This window comes from Schistocerca gregaria, chromosome 9 (genome assembly GCF_023897955.1).
Source record: "Schistocerca gregaria isolate iqSchGreg1 chromosome 9, iqSchGreg1.2, whole genome shotgun sequence".
Lineage (NCBI taxonomy): Eukaryota > Metazoa > Arthropoda > Insecta > Orthoptera > Acrididae > Schistocerca > Schistocerca gregaria.
Genome location: NC_064928.1, coordinates 201,717,950 through 201,733,961, shown reverse-complemented (window position 1 = coordinate 201,733,961; position 16,012 = coordinate 201,717,950). Strand labels below are relative to the sequence as shown.

The 16,012-nt window shown below is 44.0% G+C and overlaps 1 protein-coding gene across 2 annotated transcripts in view; it reads right to left on the bottom strand.

Annotated features, from left to right (window-relative positions):
• Positions 1–16,012, bottom strand: part of LOC126292056 (RAC serine/threonine-protein kinase) — a 512,592-nt gene that overhangs the window by 47,455 nt on the left and 449,125 nt on the right. Inside the window, exon 1 of one of the 2 annotated variants that reach the window (XM_049985861.1) lies at positions 1,230–1,600. The exons of the other annotated variant lie outside the window; for it this stretch is intronic. Within the exon in view, the coding sequence (XP_049841818.1) occupies positions 1,230–1,327 (98 nt within the window). The 5' untranslated portion in view covers positions 1,328–1,600. Of the gene's footprint in view, positions 1–1,229; positions 1,601–16,012 lie in introns of those variants that run through there. 2 annotated transcript variants of the gene reach the window in all.

Sequence of the window (16,012 nt, the reverse complement as noted above, 5' to 3'; positions counted from 1 at the left end):
TTTCAACAAGATACACATCTATATTTCATTACGGTAAGCCTAAAATTGCACGGCTGTTGACAGTAATGCAAGAAATCGTGAAGGATTTCTAGCAATCGTAAACAAACTTCTGTTGACAAGTCGCGCCTCGGCAAGAGCAGTGACAACTCACAAACGCAATACAAAACTCGACTTCAATGAATTAATTTTATAAAACTTATATTGAAATACTAGACGCTTCCTTTAAATTTCAAGTATTGTTCGCAGTAAATTCCATTATTTTTTTACTTTGGGGCACTTCCTACGTATTTTTCAGTGACATTACCACAAGATGCCGTTCAACTTCTGCCACTTTTCTTGTCGGGGCGTGAAGTGTGGAAATGCGTTATAGGCACCACAAACGGACTCAGTGAGACATTTATCTGAAGCCTTACAACTTTTTCTGACGTAACACTGCGAAAGTATCCCGTGAAAGTTAAATTGTGGACCCTCCTGGTTTGTGTACGATAACAACATGCATCAGAATACTCACCGGTGACTTGTTTATAATCTGACATTTCCTACTGCAGTTTTAGTTTTTGTGTGTGAAATACGGTCAAGTGTGTTAATGTATGGCGCGAAAGTAAACAATGAGCTACGTTACAGGTTAGGGCAATAATTTCAATTAGCTTTAAATGCGAACATTTTAGGCAAGGCTTTACCGTGGCTTATTGACACCGAATGAAACAAGTTTACTGTCGCCAGTTACCGTCATTGTAGAATGTCGTGACGTTCTTAACGAAGCCACAATCTAATCTCTGCTTGCACCGTCCCATCACTATCAAAGTGAAGTCCAGTGACTGGTAACAGTTAACTTATTTCATTCGATTCAATTTCATTTGGCATTCACATTCGTTGGCTTCAACTCAAACCAAATTATCACCTTCCAACTTATCCTCGACCTCGGGCTACGCTACGTATCAGTCAGTCATCGCTATCAAGACATCGAAGGTGGGGGGGGGGGGTGTTACTGTCAATGTTACACACTAGCTACCACTGGCTAAAAAATTGTATTACTTAAATAAAGTGTACCTATCTGTACAGACTCGCCCACTGAACAATACGCAACGTACTCTGGCCCATGGCTACTCTCTTACATAGTAAATTAAGTAAACAATGCTTCCCCCGTTGGCACAAATATTACGTAACTTAAGATAACCAATTTGAATATTGACGTTATAATAAACATGGTACACGAAAAAAAAGTTTACCCTTTCAGATGCATGACGCCACAGATCCGGAACGTAGTTCTGCAGAATCTCTGCCACAGTTTGGAAGACCGTCGTCGCTTGTCCATATGGCCGAACATGCCACGCGCAAACGAAGCAGTCACGAAGTGCCCCGAGTAAACATGTTTGTATTTACCTACAGGATCCGCCTTCGACGCAGTCAATTGTTTGGTTCCGTTGTACGCTACCGCCAAACTTTGAACTCACGTACTATACGTTAACATCGAAACCTTAAAATAAAAAAAAAAAGTAAAAGTATTAATTGAAACGCCTAAATTATTTCTCTCCGAATAGATACAGCAATGAAATGAAACTTAATATGTACGAGCACTTGTCTAGTCACAGATTAAACTCGGCGGGAGAAACGACAGCACTTCCAGCTAAGGTCTTTGGAACGAGAGATGACAAGTGAAGCGTGATTCGTGGGCTACAATGAAACGGGGCATTTGTAGCGAGTGGTGGGGGTTTGAACGCAATAATACTGTCTCGTAATCCGTCTACACCTAAAGCCGTTGCCTTGCGTGCCAGCTTTCGTCAGGGCCTATAATATAAAGAAAATAGACTACGTGCGCATGAACGAATCGTTGGTTCGCCGTCTATAGTCGGTCGATCAGTGTGCAAAAAAGTTTTGTAAATCAGATGATGGTACTTCGCGCGCATAAACGATTCATTGTTCGGTTGACAATTTACTTAATTTTGAATTTGGGAACAGTAGCAAGTGTTTGTGTTCGACGTACAAAACTGAGACAGAATACTGGGTACATCCAGTAATAAGTGCAAGACACGTAAAAGATCGATTCAGGGGCGATAATTAGGTCACACATTTAGAAATTTTGCGATTACAATAGTACGTCGGTCAACAGCTTCGAGGCATTACTTGCTATTACTTTTTAAAAAAATGGCTCTGTGGTCATCAGTCCCCTAAAACTTAGAACTACTTAAACCCATCTAACCTAAGGACATCACACACATCCATGCCCGAGGTAGGATTCGAACCTGCGACCGTAGTGGTCACGCGGTTCCAGACTGAAGCGCCTAGAACCGCACGGCCACACCGGCCGACGCTATTATTTCACCTTGTATCACATATTAGAATATCATTCGTGACAGCAGTGAAAAGCATTTAGTTGCCTGTTGGGTACAGGTGTGTACGGTAGTTGTATTGTGCGACTTTTTGAAGTCGACTTTCACAAAACAAACATTTCTGATAAAAATCATTAGACGACAAACAGTATACAGCACTACCATATGTGTTTATTGGTGACGAGGCATTTAGCTTAATGAAAAAATTCGATATATCTAACATGAGTTTTCAACTATAAACTATACAAAGCTGACAGACCAAACAGAGTTTTCGTCGTTCTCGCCAGTAAGTGGAGCATACTACACCTGTCTCTCGGCAAAAATATTGATTTTTGTGAAAGTTATATAACATGTTGCGTGCTTCATAACATTGCAGGACAACCCGATGGTAAACGAACGGAAGACGAAAAAATTCCCCCACAAATTTGTTGCTTGAATTATTTCTGCAACAAACGAGTGCTTCATGAGATCCGTAAATATTTTTCCGAATTCTTTACTTCGCTAAAAGGATCTGTTGGATGGCAATACAACTAATTTTTCCGTATTTCAATATACTGAGTACATAGTAACTGAAATCTCAATAACACAGTTGAAGGGGGGAGGGTGTGGTGGAAGGTCACAGAGTTCGGCTCCTATTTGAGCCAGGAACATGAAGTATAAATATTTTTCAATCAGCCCGGGCCGGCTGCCATTTGTATAGCCATTCGAACGTACTGTAGCTATGTTACAGCATGTTAAGTAAGGTTCGAACGACGCATTGGAACTGGCGCCCCGGCAAATTGCACGAATTGATTAATTCCTTTTTCAGGTTTTAATTGGATTGAAATTAATGCTCTGTTAATGCAATCATTTGTAAATGCACCGCTCGAATGTTACGTGAAAAACCATGCAAAAAAAAAGTTTTTCTGGGAGGTTTTTAAAGAAAACGTCTATACTTTAAACTTTTACGAAGCGGCTCAAACTTTGCATGAAGGCAGATACATCGATAAAATCATGCAAACACTTAAAATGCGGTCTTACCTAAATTAAATGCACGGAAAATGCATTCGTACGATAAAACTGAAAACTCGTTTTCAAATATCCAGCTTCATTTGGATTTTAGACGCAAAAGCAAGTTTTTTGTAACCTTTTTTTATGCGCGGCACCACCGTGTTCCAAACTTGTGCTAATCGGTTCAGTTTTTGTAAGAAGGTAGACAAATAAGTGTATAATTAATATTCGTCCTGTTGTTCTGTGAAAGCTTCTCCGTTGCCACAATAAAAGCAGCATGATTCAAAAAGCAATACTGCTTGCACCGGATCAGTCGTCATCACCCGGGTCAACAAAAATCTACATTGGTTTGCCGAGCGATGGCGGTCTAATGTCAAAATTATGGTACGGTGAATGTTGGAGCCGGCCGAAGTGGCCGTGCGGTTCTAGGCGCTGCAGTCTGGAATCGCGAGACCGCTACGGTCGCAGGTTCGAATCCTGCCTCGGGCATGGATGTGTGTGATGTTCTTAGGGTAGCTAGGTTTAACTAGTTCTAAGTTCTAGGGGACTAATGACCTCAGAAGTTGAGTCCCATATTGCGCAGAGCCATTTGAACCATTTGAAAGTTGGCACCCAAAATACAAAATGGTGTTATCATACCAATGAAAAATAGGCGAATATGTCCAAGGCGGAGTTAGGGATGTAAATAAAGGAACTAGCTTTTCAATTTATTTGGCGTCTTGAAAGACATTTAAATCAAAACATCTTGACATATCCGCGCTTTTTTATACGAGTACAACCTACCTCCGCAGCGCAAGCAGCGTTCTTAGCTGCGTGTTGCCATACCTGCATCTTGCAGTTTATAGGCTGAAGTCCGTGATACTGAGCTCAAAACCCGAAACCCTGAAGATCCGCCAGCCATAGTAAACAATATAAATGCCATATAGATGAAGAGCAGACATATAATATTTGAAAAGTTTTTTTTTTCCTTGGGGGATTAAATTTTTGGGGGTGGATTTGATCCTGGAGGGAAGGGGAGGGGGGCACTCAGACAATTTCTTAATTTAGATGGGGCACGGGGTTACTTTTCTACCCCACATCCACCCAATGTTACATGTATGGTGTTGGGTATAAGAACAAACAGACACAAATTTATGAGCTTCAATAGAGTGGGATGTATATATAATACGAAGTATCCTATGGTGTGGTGCGTCTATAATAGTAAGTATTCCAGAGTGGGGATGCATGAATCCTGCACTTTAATGACACATTGTGTCACATTGTACAACACAAATCCCATGTGCGATGAAATGATGACGTACATCATGTTGTAGGACATGAAATCATGCATCACATTAATTTACTTGACCCGATGCATTTTATTACAAGGAGGAGGAAGACATTAGTGTTTAACGTCCCGTCGACAACGAGGTCATTAGAGACGGAGCGCAAGCTCGGGTGAGGGAAGGATGGGGAAGGAAATCGGCCGTGCCCTTTCAAAGGAACCATCCCGGTATTTGCCTGAAGCGATTTAGGGAAATCACGGAAAACCGAAATCAGGATGGCCGGAGACGGGATTGAACCGTCGTCCTCCCGATTGCGAGTCCAGTGTGCTAACCACTTCGCCACCTCGCTCGGTGCATTTTATTACAGGACATGGGTAATAATACTAACAAAACAATGAATATACCATGGTGTTTTGATTTAAATGTCTCTGAAGCTGCCAGATGAGTCGCAAAGCTGTAATAGGAGCGTTTTTGTTTCTGGATTAATTGTTATTTGAACAAAAACATAGCTCTGACGCATTTCTATTTCCTCTCAAAAAGTTAGTTCTACCGAACTTCATGTCAATGCTTCAGAGAGATCTTTTGTCGCTATAACTATTCAACCATTTATCGTACAGTGCGGGTCGAGGTTCAACTAACGAAATTAGTAGTTCTGCATTGATTTCCATTTTTCTTTTCAAGCCCTCTCATTTGGCACACCAACCGGCCGAGTAACAACGGCGCATGCGCTGCCAGACAACCACACTGCAAATTACAGAGCTCTGCATCCGCATGGTCAAACCGCGTGAGTAGCGCTCACTGCTCCACACGCGCTTCACACGCACAGGTGAAAACATATGCCCCGTAGTTCCCTCAGTCGCACCCGTGGTCTAGGGAAGCCGGCAGGTAGCTCAGCGTGTTCGGACAGAGCGTTGGCTACCCTCTGTAATAAAAAAAATAAAAAACTGAGTGAACGGATCAACGAAGAATCTGAACGGCTGTCATCGGACATCCGCCCCAAACATATTCAATGAACAATATAGAACAAAATGAGATCAAAAAGAAAAGGGATAGCGTCTTTGATTCAAAACGTCTTCGGTCCCGGGTTCGAATCTCGCCACTGCTTAAATTATAATTAGTAATCAGCACTGGCGGCCGAAGACTTCCGGCATAAGAAGTCACCCCTCATTCTGCCAACGGCCTTGTCAAAGAGGGCGGAGGAGCGGACATAGGTTCAGGTCACTCTCTAGTCCTAGGGGTGGGAAACTGCCCCTAAAGGCTGAAGAAATTATCAACGGCATGAGGATGCAAAAGGCAATGGAAACCAGTGTATTAAAGGCACGTGTGTCAATAGGGAAAAAAAGTTCAAATGTGTTTGAAATTTTATATAAAAATATATGCTAAGGTCATCAGTCCCTAAGCTTACACACTACTGAAGCTAAACTATCCTAATGACAAACACACATACACATGCCCGATGGTGGACTCGAACCTCCGCCGGGACAAGCCGCACAGTCCATTACTGCAGCGCCTTAGAGCGCTTGGCTAATCCCGCGCGGCGTGTCCATAGGACATGTGGCCTGTTATTGAAGAAGTGTCATGTGAACTCTCCATTGGCAAAAGATTCCGGAATAGTCCTCCATTCGGATCTCCAGGAGGGAACTGCCAAAGGGGAGGTTACCATGAGAAAAAGATTGAATAATCAGCGGGAGGATAACTTTCTACGAGTCGGGGCGTGAATGTCAGAAGCATGAACGTGATACGGAAAGTAGAAAATCTGAAAAGGGAGATGCAGTGGATAGATGACAAGGATTTCTGGTCAGATGAGTATAGGGTAATATCAATAGCACAGAAAATAGTATAACGGGAACAGATTCGTTATGAATAGGAAGGTAGGGCAGAGAGTGTTTACTGCAAACAGTTCAGTGATAGGGTTGCTCTTATCAGAATCGACAGAAATAGTTCGACAACGATAGTTCAGGTATACATGCAGACGTCGCAAGCTGAAGATGAAGAGATACAGAAAGCCTATGAGGATACTGAAAGGGTAATACAGTATGTAAAGGGATATATATGAAAATCTAATAGTCACGGGAGACTGGAATGCAATTGTAGGAGAAGCAGTACAATAAAAGGCTACAGGAGAATATGGGCTTGGGACAAGGAATGAGGCAGGAGAAAGACTAATTGAGTTCTGTAACAAGTTTCAGCTAGTAATAGCGAATACTCTGTTCAAGAATCACAAGAGGAAGAGGTATACTTGGAAAAGGCCGAGTGATACGGGAAGATTTCTGTTAGATTACATCATGGTCAGACAGAGATTCCGAAATCAGATACTGGATTGCAGGCGTACCCACGAGCAGATATAAACTCAGATCCCAATTAAGTAGTGATGGAGAGTAGGCTGAACTTTAAGAGATTCCCAAAGAAGTGGGATATGGAAGTACCAAGGAATGGCGAGATACGGTTGAAGTTCCCTAAGGCTAAAGAAACCGCAATAAGGAATAGCTCAGTAGGAAGTACAGTTGAGGAGGAATGGGCATCTCTAAAAAGAGCCATCACAGAAGTTGGGACGGACGTACAAAGAAGGTAACTGCGAAGAAAACCATGGGTAACAGAAGAAATAATTCAATTGATCGATGAAAGGAGGAGGTACAAAAATGTTCCGGGAAACTCAGGAATAGAAAAATACAAGTCGCTGAGGAATGAAATAAATAGGAAGTGCAGGGAAGCTAAGACGAAATGGCTGCAGGAAAAATGTGAAGATATCGAAAAAGATATGATTGTCGGAAGGACAGACTCAGCATACCTTTGGTGACATTAAAATCAAGGATGATAACATTAAGATTGCAACGGGAATTCCACTGTTAAATGCAGAGGAGAGAGCGGATTGGTGGAAAGAATACGTTGAAAGCCTCTATGAGGGGAAAGATTTGTCTGGTGTGATAGAAGAAGAAACAGGAGTCGATTTAGAAGAGATAGGGGATCCAGTATTAGAAACAGAATTTAGAAGAGCACTGGAGGACTTAAGATCAAATAAGGCAGAACGGATAGATAACATTCCATCAGAATTTCTAAAATCATTGGGAGAGAAGCGGCAACAAAACGACTGTTCAGGTTGGTGTGTAGAATGTATGAGTCTGACGACATACCACCTCGCTTTGGGAAAAACATCATCCACACAATTCTGAAGACGGCAAGAGCTGACAAGTGCAAGAACTACCGCAAAATCAGCTAAACAGCTCACGCATCCAAGTTGCTTACAAGAATAATATACAGAAGAAAGGAAAATAAAATTCAGGATGCGCTAACTGACGATCAGTTTGGCTTTAGGAATGGTAAAAAGGCACGAGAAGAGCAATTCTGACGTTGCGATTATAATGGAAGAAAGACTAAAGAAAAATCACGACTGGTTCATAGGATTTGTCAACCTGGAAAAAGCGTTCGACAATGTAAAATGGTGCAAGATGTTCGAAAGTTTGAGAAAAGTAGGGGTAAGCTATAGGGAGAGACGGGTCATATACAATATGTACAACAGCCAAGAGGGAATAATAAAAGTGAACGATCAAGAACGAAGTGCTCGTATTAAAAAGGATGTAAGACAGGATGTAGCCAGGGAAGGTTCAGGAGTGGAATTAAAATTCAATGTGAAAGGATATCAATGGTACAATTCGCTGATGATATTTCGATCCTGAGTGAAAGTGAAGAAGAGTTACATGATCTGCTGAACGTAATTAACAGTCTAATGGGCACAGAGTATGACGAAGAAAAACGAAGGTAATGAGAAGTAGTAGAAATGAGAACAGCGAGAAACTTAACATCAGGATTCACGGTCACGAAATAGATGAAGTTAAGGAATTCTGCTACCTAGGCAGTAACAATGACATCAGAAGCCGACAAGCAATGGCAAAAAGGGCATTCTTGGCCAAGAGAAGTCTACTAACATCAAATATCGGCCTTAATTTGAGGAATAGATTTCTGAGAATCTACGTCTGGAGTACAGCACCGTATGGTAGCGAAACATACGGTGCTGTACTCCAGACGTACATTCTCAGAAATCTCTTCCTCAAATTAAGGCCGATGAGGAATGAGGAGGTTCTGCGCAGAATCGGAGAGGAAAGGAATATGTGGAAAACACTGATAAGGAGAAGGGACAGAATGATAGATCTGTTAAGACTCCCCCTTAATAACTTTCTTTGAGAAGCTGTTGCTGCGCATTCTTGTAGGTGACCATAGAAGTGTTATTGCTGTTTCCTGCTGGTATCTTTCTCTGCAACTTTATTCATCTCCTGGGACTTCTTTTTCGTCCAAACTCCACTTTCTTCATTTTCGTCCTATGTTTTTTTAAGAAAATTTTCCGTCTTTGTTTCCCGATGATTTTATTTGGAATCAGCTACCAATTATCACGGTTTTAGACGTGGAACGACGGTTTTAGACGTGGAACGCGCTTCTATTTTTACAACTACGTTACAGTTTCGTAATTTTCCCTTTGTGATACCGATTTTCTTATTGTATAAGTTCCAAGTGAATTCGTGTATTCTTGTAGTTCTGCAGCTCTACCTTTGTTAGCTACTGGGCCAATACGTTGGTTGCATAATTTCTCGTTGACACTCGAGCTTGCTTGCTAACGATATTTTGTCGAATTTCGTGATATATGGTGAATTTTGAGCCTCTCTTTTCCACGAAATTTGGAGACGAATCTCCCGTTATTTCATGGAGTCGCTCTAAACATTAGACCGCTTCTCGTCTGTTACTGGAGATGTTTGCAATGGTGCCAATAAATTCTAGACAGTAAAGGTTATTTTTCTTTTGGAGGTTTCTGCCAAAATTTATACGTATAAATTTGTTTGGAACTTTTTTTTTACGAAAAAAAAAACAGCGATCTTCGTAATATTATAAATTATTTCAATACAAACAGTCGTGATCGCACTTCGGTTGTTTACTCTTATTTTCAGATGACCGGTTTCGACCCCTAAGAGATCATCTTCAGATCTTACATTTCTTGATAATCGTAGGAACCGTTGGCGCGGAGTAGATCCATCTGCTTGGGCGTGGAGACCACTGTAGTACTCAGAGTGTCTTACGTTTTTACCTGAAAATGGGTCACTGCCCTTCAACCAATTTCTTGTAACTCTGCTTCGTTTTGTGACTAAGAGAGGGTCTTTATTTTCCTCTAATTATACCACAGAGCGTAAGAATTAGGTTTCTCGTATGTTATTGTAGCGATATCAACATCTTAAACAGTTAGGTGCGTCAACAAAATGCCTATATTCGCTACTTCCAAATAAATAAAACATCCAGCGCCATTGCATCTCTCAAATCACAACAAAACCAAAACAACTTCCTGATGATTAAAACTGTGTGCGGGACCGAGACTCGAACTCGGGACCTTTGCCTTTCGCGGGCAAGTGCTCTACCAACTGAGTTACCCAAGCACGACTCACGTCCCGTCCTCACAGCTTTACTTCTGCCAGTAGCTAGTCTCCTACCTTCCAAACTTTACAGAAGTTCTCCTGCGAACCTCGGGAGCACTTGCCTGCGAAAGGCAAAGGTCCCGAGTTCGAGTCTCGGTCCGGCACACAGTTTAAATCTGCCAGGAAGTTTCATATCAGCGCACACTCCGCCGCAGAGTGAAAATCTCATTCTGGAAACATCCCCCAGGCTGTGGCTAAGCCATGTCTTCGCTATATCCTTTCTTTCAGAAGTGCTAGTTCCGCAAGGTTCGCAGGAAAACCTCTGTAAAGTTTGGAAGGTAGGACACTAGGTACTGACAGAAGTAAAGCTGTGAGGACAGGGCGTGTGCCGTGCTTGGTAGCTCAGTTCGTAGAGCACTTGCCAGCGAAAGGCAAAGGTCCCGAGTTCGAGTCTCGGTCCGGCACATAGCTTTAATCTGTCAGGAAGTTTCATATCAGCGCACACTCCGCTGCAGATTGAAAAATCTCATTCTGAAAACCAAAAGAAGTTGAGAAGCGCTTTGGTTAATACGATATCTCTGAACAGATGAGCCAAATCTTCATGCGACGGTCATTTACAGACAGTAACACCAGCCGTTTACAGCCAGAATAGCATCAGAGAATCGCCCCAGTTCAAAAATAAAATAAAATCCACTCTGTCATTCGTTGTCAAATAGTACATCATTTTACCAAGTCATTGTCGTTCTCTTCTTACAAAATATCATGTCAACATTAGTAGTGAATAAGACGTCCACGTTGGCTGAAGTATAGCCGACACGCACGCAACCTATCAACGCTGGGCTGGCTCAAGCAAATCTCTGTAGACAGAATGTTTCACCCGCCTACCGGTACTGTCTTCCTCCATCCGAAGTCCGTCGGTACACGTCACCCTGTCCCACTCGGCATAATGTAAATAAACAGGCCGGCAGTGCCTCGGGTGCGAGTCAGTCTGAGCACCCACTGCTTGGCGACACGTCATCGCCAACTGTCTCATAGCTGCTATCTCGTCAGAGCGACGCACACTCCAAAAATAGACCATCTACCGCATGTTTCCCATTATGAAGCCAATAACTACTCACCTAAGGCATCTCTTCTGTTTACGTTGCGACGTGGTCCACAGCCAATATACACTGCAGAAATACTGAGCCATGTTGCTTCTACAGGGTGTTACAAAAAGGTACGGCCAAACTTTCAGGAAACATTCCTCACACACAAATAAAAAAAAAAAAGATGTTATGTGGACATGTGTCCGGAAACGCTAAATTTCCATGTTAAAGCTCATTTTAGTTTCGTCAGTACATACTGTACTTCCTCGATTCACCGCCAGTTGGCCCAATTGAATGAAGGTAATGTTGGCTTCGGTGCTTGTTTTGACATGCGACTCATTGCTCTATAGTACTAACATCAAGCACATCAGTACGTAGCATCAGAACGTGGTTTTGCAGTCAGTGCAATGTTTTCAAATGCGGAGTTGGCAGATGCCCATTTGATGTATGGATTAGCACGGGGCAATAGCCGTGGTGCGGTACGTTAGTATTGAGACAGATTTCCATAACGAAGGTGTCCCGCCAGGAAGACGTTCGAAGCAATTGGTCGGCGTCTTAGGGAGCACGGAACATTCCAGCCTATGACTCGCGTCTGGGGAAGACTTACAACGACGAGGACACCTGCAACGGACGAGGCAATTCTTCGTGCAGTTGACAATAACCCTAATGTCAGCGTGAGAGAAGTTGTTGCTGTACAAGGTAACGTTGACCACGTCACTGCATGGAGAGTGCTACGGGAGAACCAGTTGTTTCCGTACCATGTACAGCGTGTGCAGGCACTATCAGCAACTGATTGGCCTCCACGGGTACACTTCTGCGAATGGTTCATCCAACAATGTGTCAATCCTCATTTCAGTGCAAATGTTCTCTTTACGGATGAGGCTTCATACCAACGTGATCAAATTGTAAATTTTCACAATCAACATGTGTGGGCTGACGAGAGTTCGCACGCAGTTGTGCAATCACGTTATCAACACAGATTTTCTGTGAACGTTTGGGCAGGCATTGTTGGTGATGTCTCGATTGGCCGGCCGCGGTGGTCTAGCGGTTCTAGGCGCGCAGTTCGGAACCGCGCGACTGCTACGGTCGCAGGTTCGAATCCTGCCTCGGGCATGGATGTGTGTGATGTCCTTAGGTTAGTTAGGTTTAAGTAGTTCTAAGTTCTAGGGGACTGACGACCACAGCAGTTGAGTCCCATAGTGCTCAGGGCCATTTGAACCATTTTTGTCTCGATTGGGTCCCATGTTCTTCCACCTACGCTCAATGGAGCACGATATCATGATTTCATACGGGATACTCTACCTGTGAAACTAGAACATGTGCCTTTACAAGTAAAACACAACATGTGGTTCATGCGCGATGGAGCTCCTGCACATTTCAATCGAAGTGTTCCTACCCTTCTCAACAACAGATTCGGTGACCGATGGATTGGTATAGGCGGACCAATTCCATGGCCTCCACGCTTTCCTGACATCAACCCTCTTGACTTTCATTTATGGGGGCATTTGAAAGCTCTTGTCTACGCAACCCCGGCACTCTTCGTGCTCGTATTGTCGACGGCTGTGATACAATACGCCATTCTCCAGCGCTGCATCAGCGCATCAGGGATTCCATGCGACGGAGGGTGGATGCATGTATCCTCGCTAACGGAGGACATTTTGAACATTTGAAGTCACGCTGGTACGTTCTGTTGCTGTGTGTTTCCATTCCATGCTTAATGTGATTTAAAGAGAAGTAATAAAATGAGTTCTAACATGTAAAGTAAGCGTTTCTGGAAACATGTGTACATAACATATTTTTTTTTTTTTTTCTTTGTGTGTGAGGAATGTTTCCTGGAAGTTTGGCCGAACCTTTTTGTAACACCCTGTATAGCCGTCCACATTCCCGAAAGTGTTGCTAGTACAGAAATTTGTTCACGAACTGAGCTCTCGATGATGTTCCATAAACGTTCGATGGGATTCGTGGTGTGCGACCTGGCTGGCCAAAACATTCGCTCCAACTGTCCAGTACGTTCTTCAAACCAATCGCGAACAATTGCGACTCGGTGAAACGGCGCATTGTCATCCACAAAAAATTCCATCGTTGTTTGGGAAAATAACGTCGAAGAGTGGCTGCAAATGGTCTCAAAGCAGCTGAGCATCCAAAGGACCTCCGCGCGGGATTAACCGAGCGGTCTTGGGTGCTGCAGTCATGGGCTGTGCGGCTTGTCCCGGCGGAGGCTCGAGTCCTCCCTCGGGCATCGGTGTGTGTGTGTGTGTGTGTGTGTGTGTGTGTGTGTGTGTGTGTGTGTGTGTGTTTGTCCTTAAGAGAATTTAGGTTAAGTAGTGTGTAAGCTTAGGGACTGATGACCTGAGCAGTTAAGTCCCATAAGATTTTACTCACAATCCAATCCAAAGTACCCAAGCAAACACAGCCCACACCACTATGGAACCATCACCAGGTTGCACATTGCCTTATTGACAACTTGGGTCCACGACATCGTGTGGCCTGCACCACATTCGAACCCTACCATCAGCTCTTATCAAGTGTAATCGTGACTCATCTGACCAGCCCAGCGTTTCCCAATAGTCCAGTGCCCAGCCGATATGGTCACGAGCCCCGAAAGAACAGGTACCATCTTCATACAGTTAAGGCTAACCGGCCATTGATCTTTTTCTGTGCTGAATGCACACGCATAGCCCTAACTCTTATGGGACTCGGTAAGATTGTCTGCCGCGAGTAATGAGTGTAATGGGCAGGGGCACTACGAATGTAGTGTGTGGACAGTAAGTTGGGAATGTGGATCTCACGGGGAGCGTGCAAGGGATAAATCCCTGCAGTCGCACTATCCTCTGTGCCGTCGGTGGCTCAGATGGCTACAGCGTCTGCCATGTAAGCGGGAGGTCTCTGGTTCGAGTCCCGGTCGGAACACACATTTTCAACTGCCTCCGTTGATGTATACCAACGCCTGTCGACAGTGATTTAATTATCTCTTCACGTGCTGTAGGCGATGTCGTGTTGTCACAAAAGATACGCCCATGGGTCGTTACTGCCAAAGGTCATTAACGCCAAATTTCGCGGTGCTGCCCTTAAGGATACGCTCGTTGTACTTCCCACATTGGTTTCTGCCGTTATTTCACGCTGTCTGTTAGCACTGACAAATCTAAGCAAAAGCGTCTGAATATGGTATTCTCGGAATTATTGACAAGGCGGATCGCGGAATATTGAGTTCCCACACGATTTCCAAAACAATTCAAATGGTTCAAATGGCTCTGAACACTATGGGACTTAACATCTGTGGTCATCAGTCCCCTTGAACTTAGAAATACTTAAACCTAACTCACCTAAGGACATCACACACATTCATGCCCGAGGCAAGATTCGAACCTGCGACCGTAGTGGTCGCGCGGTTCCAGACTGAAGCGCCTAGAACCGCTCGGCCTACCGGCTTGCAAACGATTTCCAGAATGTGAAGTCCAATGCGTCTAGTTCCAATTACCATTCCGCTTTCAGAGTCTGTTAATTCCCGTCGTGCCCGCCGACGTGGCCGAGGGGTTCTAGGCGCTACAATCTGGAACCGCGCGACCGTTACGGTCGCAGGTTCGAATCTGCCTCGAGCATGGATATGTGTGATGTCCTTAGGTTAATTAGGTTTACGTAGTTCTAAGTCTAGGGGACTGATGACCTCAGATGTTAAGTCCCATAGTTCTTAGAGCCACTTGAACCATAGATTGAGTAGAAAAGTCAGCATCATACATGACCCTTTCATACCTGCGTTGGCAACACTAACACCATCTTTATATGTGCACATCGCTATCCAACAACCTTTGGTACCTCAGTGTACAACTTGATTCAAAAAGAAAGAACACGTTTCAGTTGTTTATTAGAGATAAACTATAAAACATAGAAACACAATGTGCATGTCACTCCATAGAGGAAGGTTCCAAGTTTTGACACAGCTGCCCTGTAGTTTGTTCGCAGCAAACTGGCGACTACACCAAGAGAGAAATCATTTTGTATGTTGGGATTTGCGGGAAGTCCATCCATTGCGCAACGTGTTTTCTACTGTCGATTCAGCAAGAAGCGGCCTCTGAACACGCACATTTATGACTGGCACAAATAATTCTTGGAAGCTGGTTATATAATCAAAAGGAAGAACACTGGTCAGCAATCCACGCGTGATGAAAATGTCGAATGTATGCGAGATGCGTTCACACGGAGCCCTTGGAAGTTCACAAGACAGCCATGCCAGGAATTTCACCTTCCTCAAACAACGGTGTGGCGTCTTCTGACACGACGGCGGTGTACGAAGCTTTACAAGCTGCAGTGGTGCAGCAATTGCGTACCGCCGGCCGCGGTGGTCTAGCGGTTCTAGGCGTGCAGTCGGGAACCGCGCGACTGCTACGGTCGCAGGTTCGAATCCTGCCTCGAGCATGGATGTGTGTGATGTCCTTAGGTTAGTTAGGTTTAAGTAGTTCTAAGTTCTAGGGGCTGATGACCACAGATGTTAAGTCCCACAGTGCTCAGAGCCATTTGAACCATTTGAAACTGCGTACCGGCGAACATAACAGAAGGACAAGGACATGGACATGGACATGGGACAGGACATTTTTCCCAAACGACTAACACTACTGGACATTAAAATTGCTACACCACGAAGATGACGTGCTACAGACGCGCAATTTAAGCGCCAGGAAGGAATGGTTCTGCACGGTACGTGGTACGGCGAGGCGCGAAAACTGTTTACATAGGCGGCGCTGGGCGATCGCACATGCGACGGGCCTTTAAGCTTGATCCCGTTTCGCGAGTCGGGTAGCTTAGCCAGCCAGAACACCGTGGGCGGTGTCTTCACCCTGTATGTACCACAGTTGAATATTCTGAGAAAAAATTGCAGCCTTTTCTTTTCTAGTAAATGGGACTGACTGGTTCTAAGGAAGTACACTATTGGCCATTAAAATTGCTACACCACG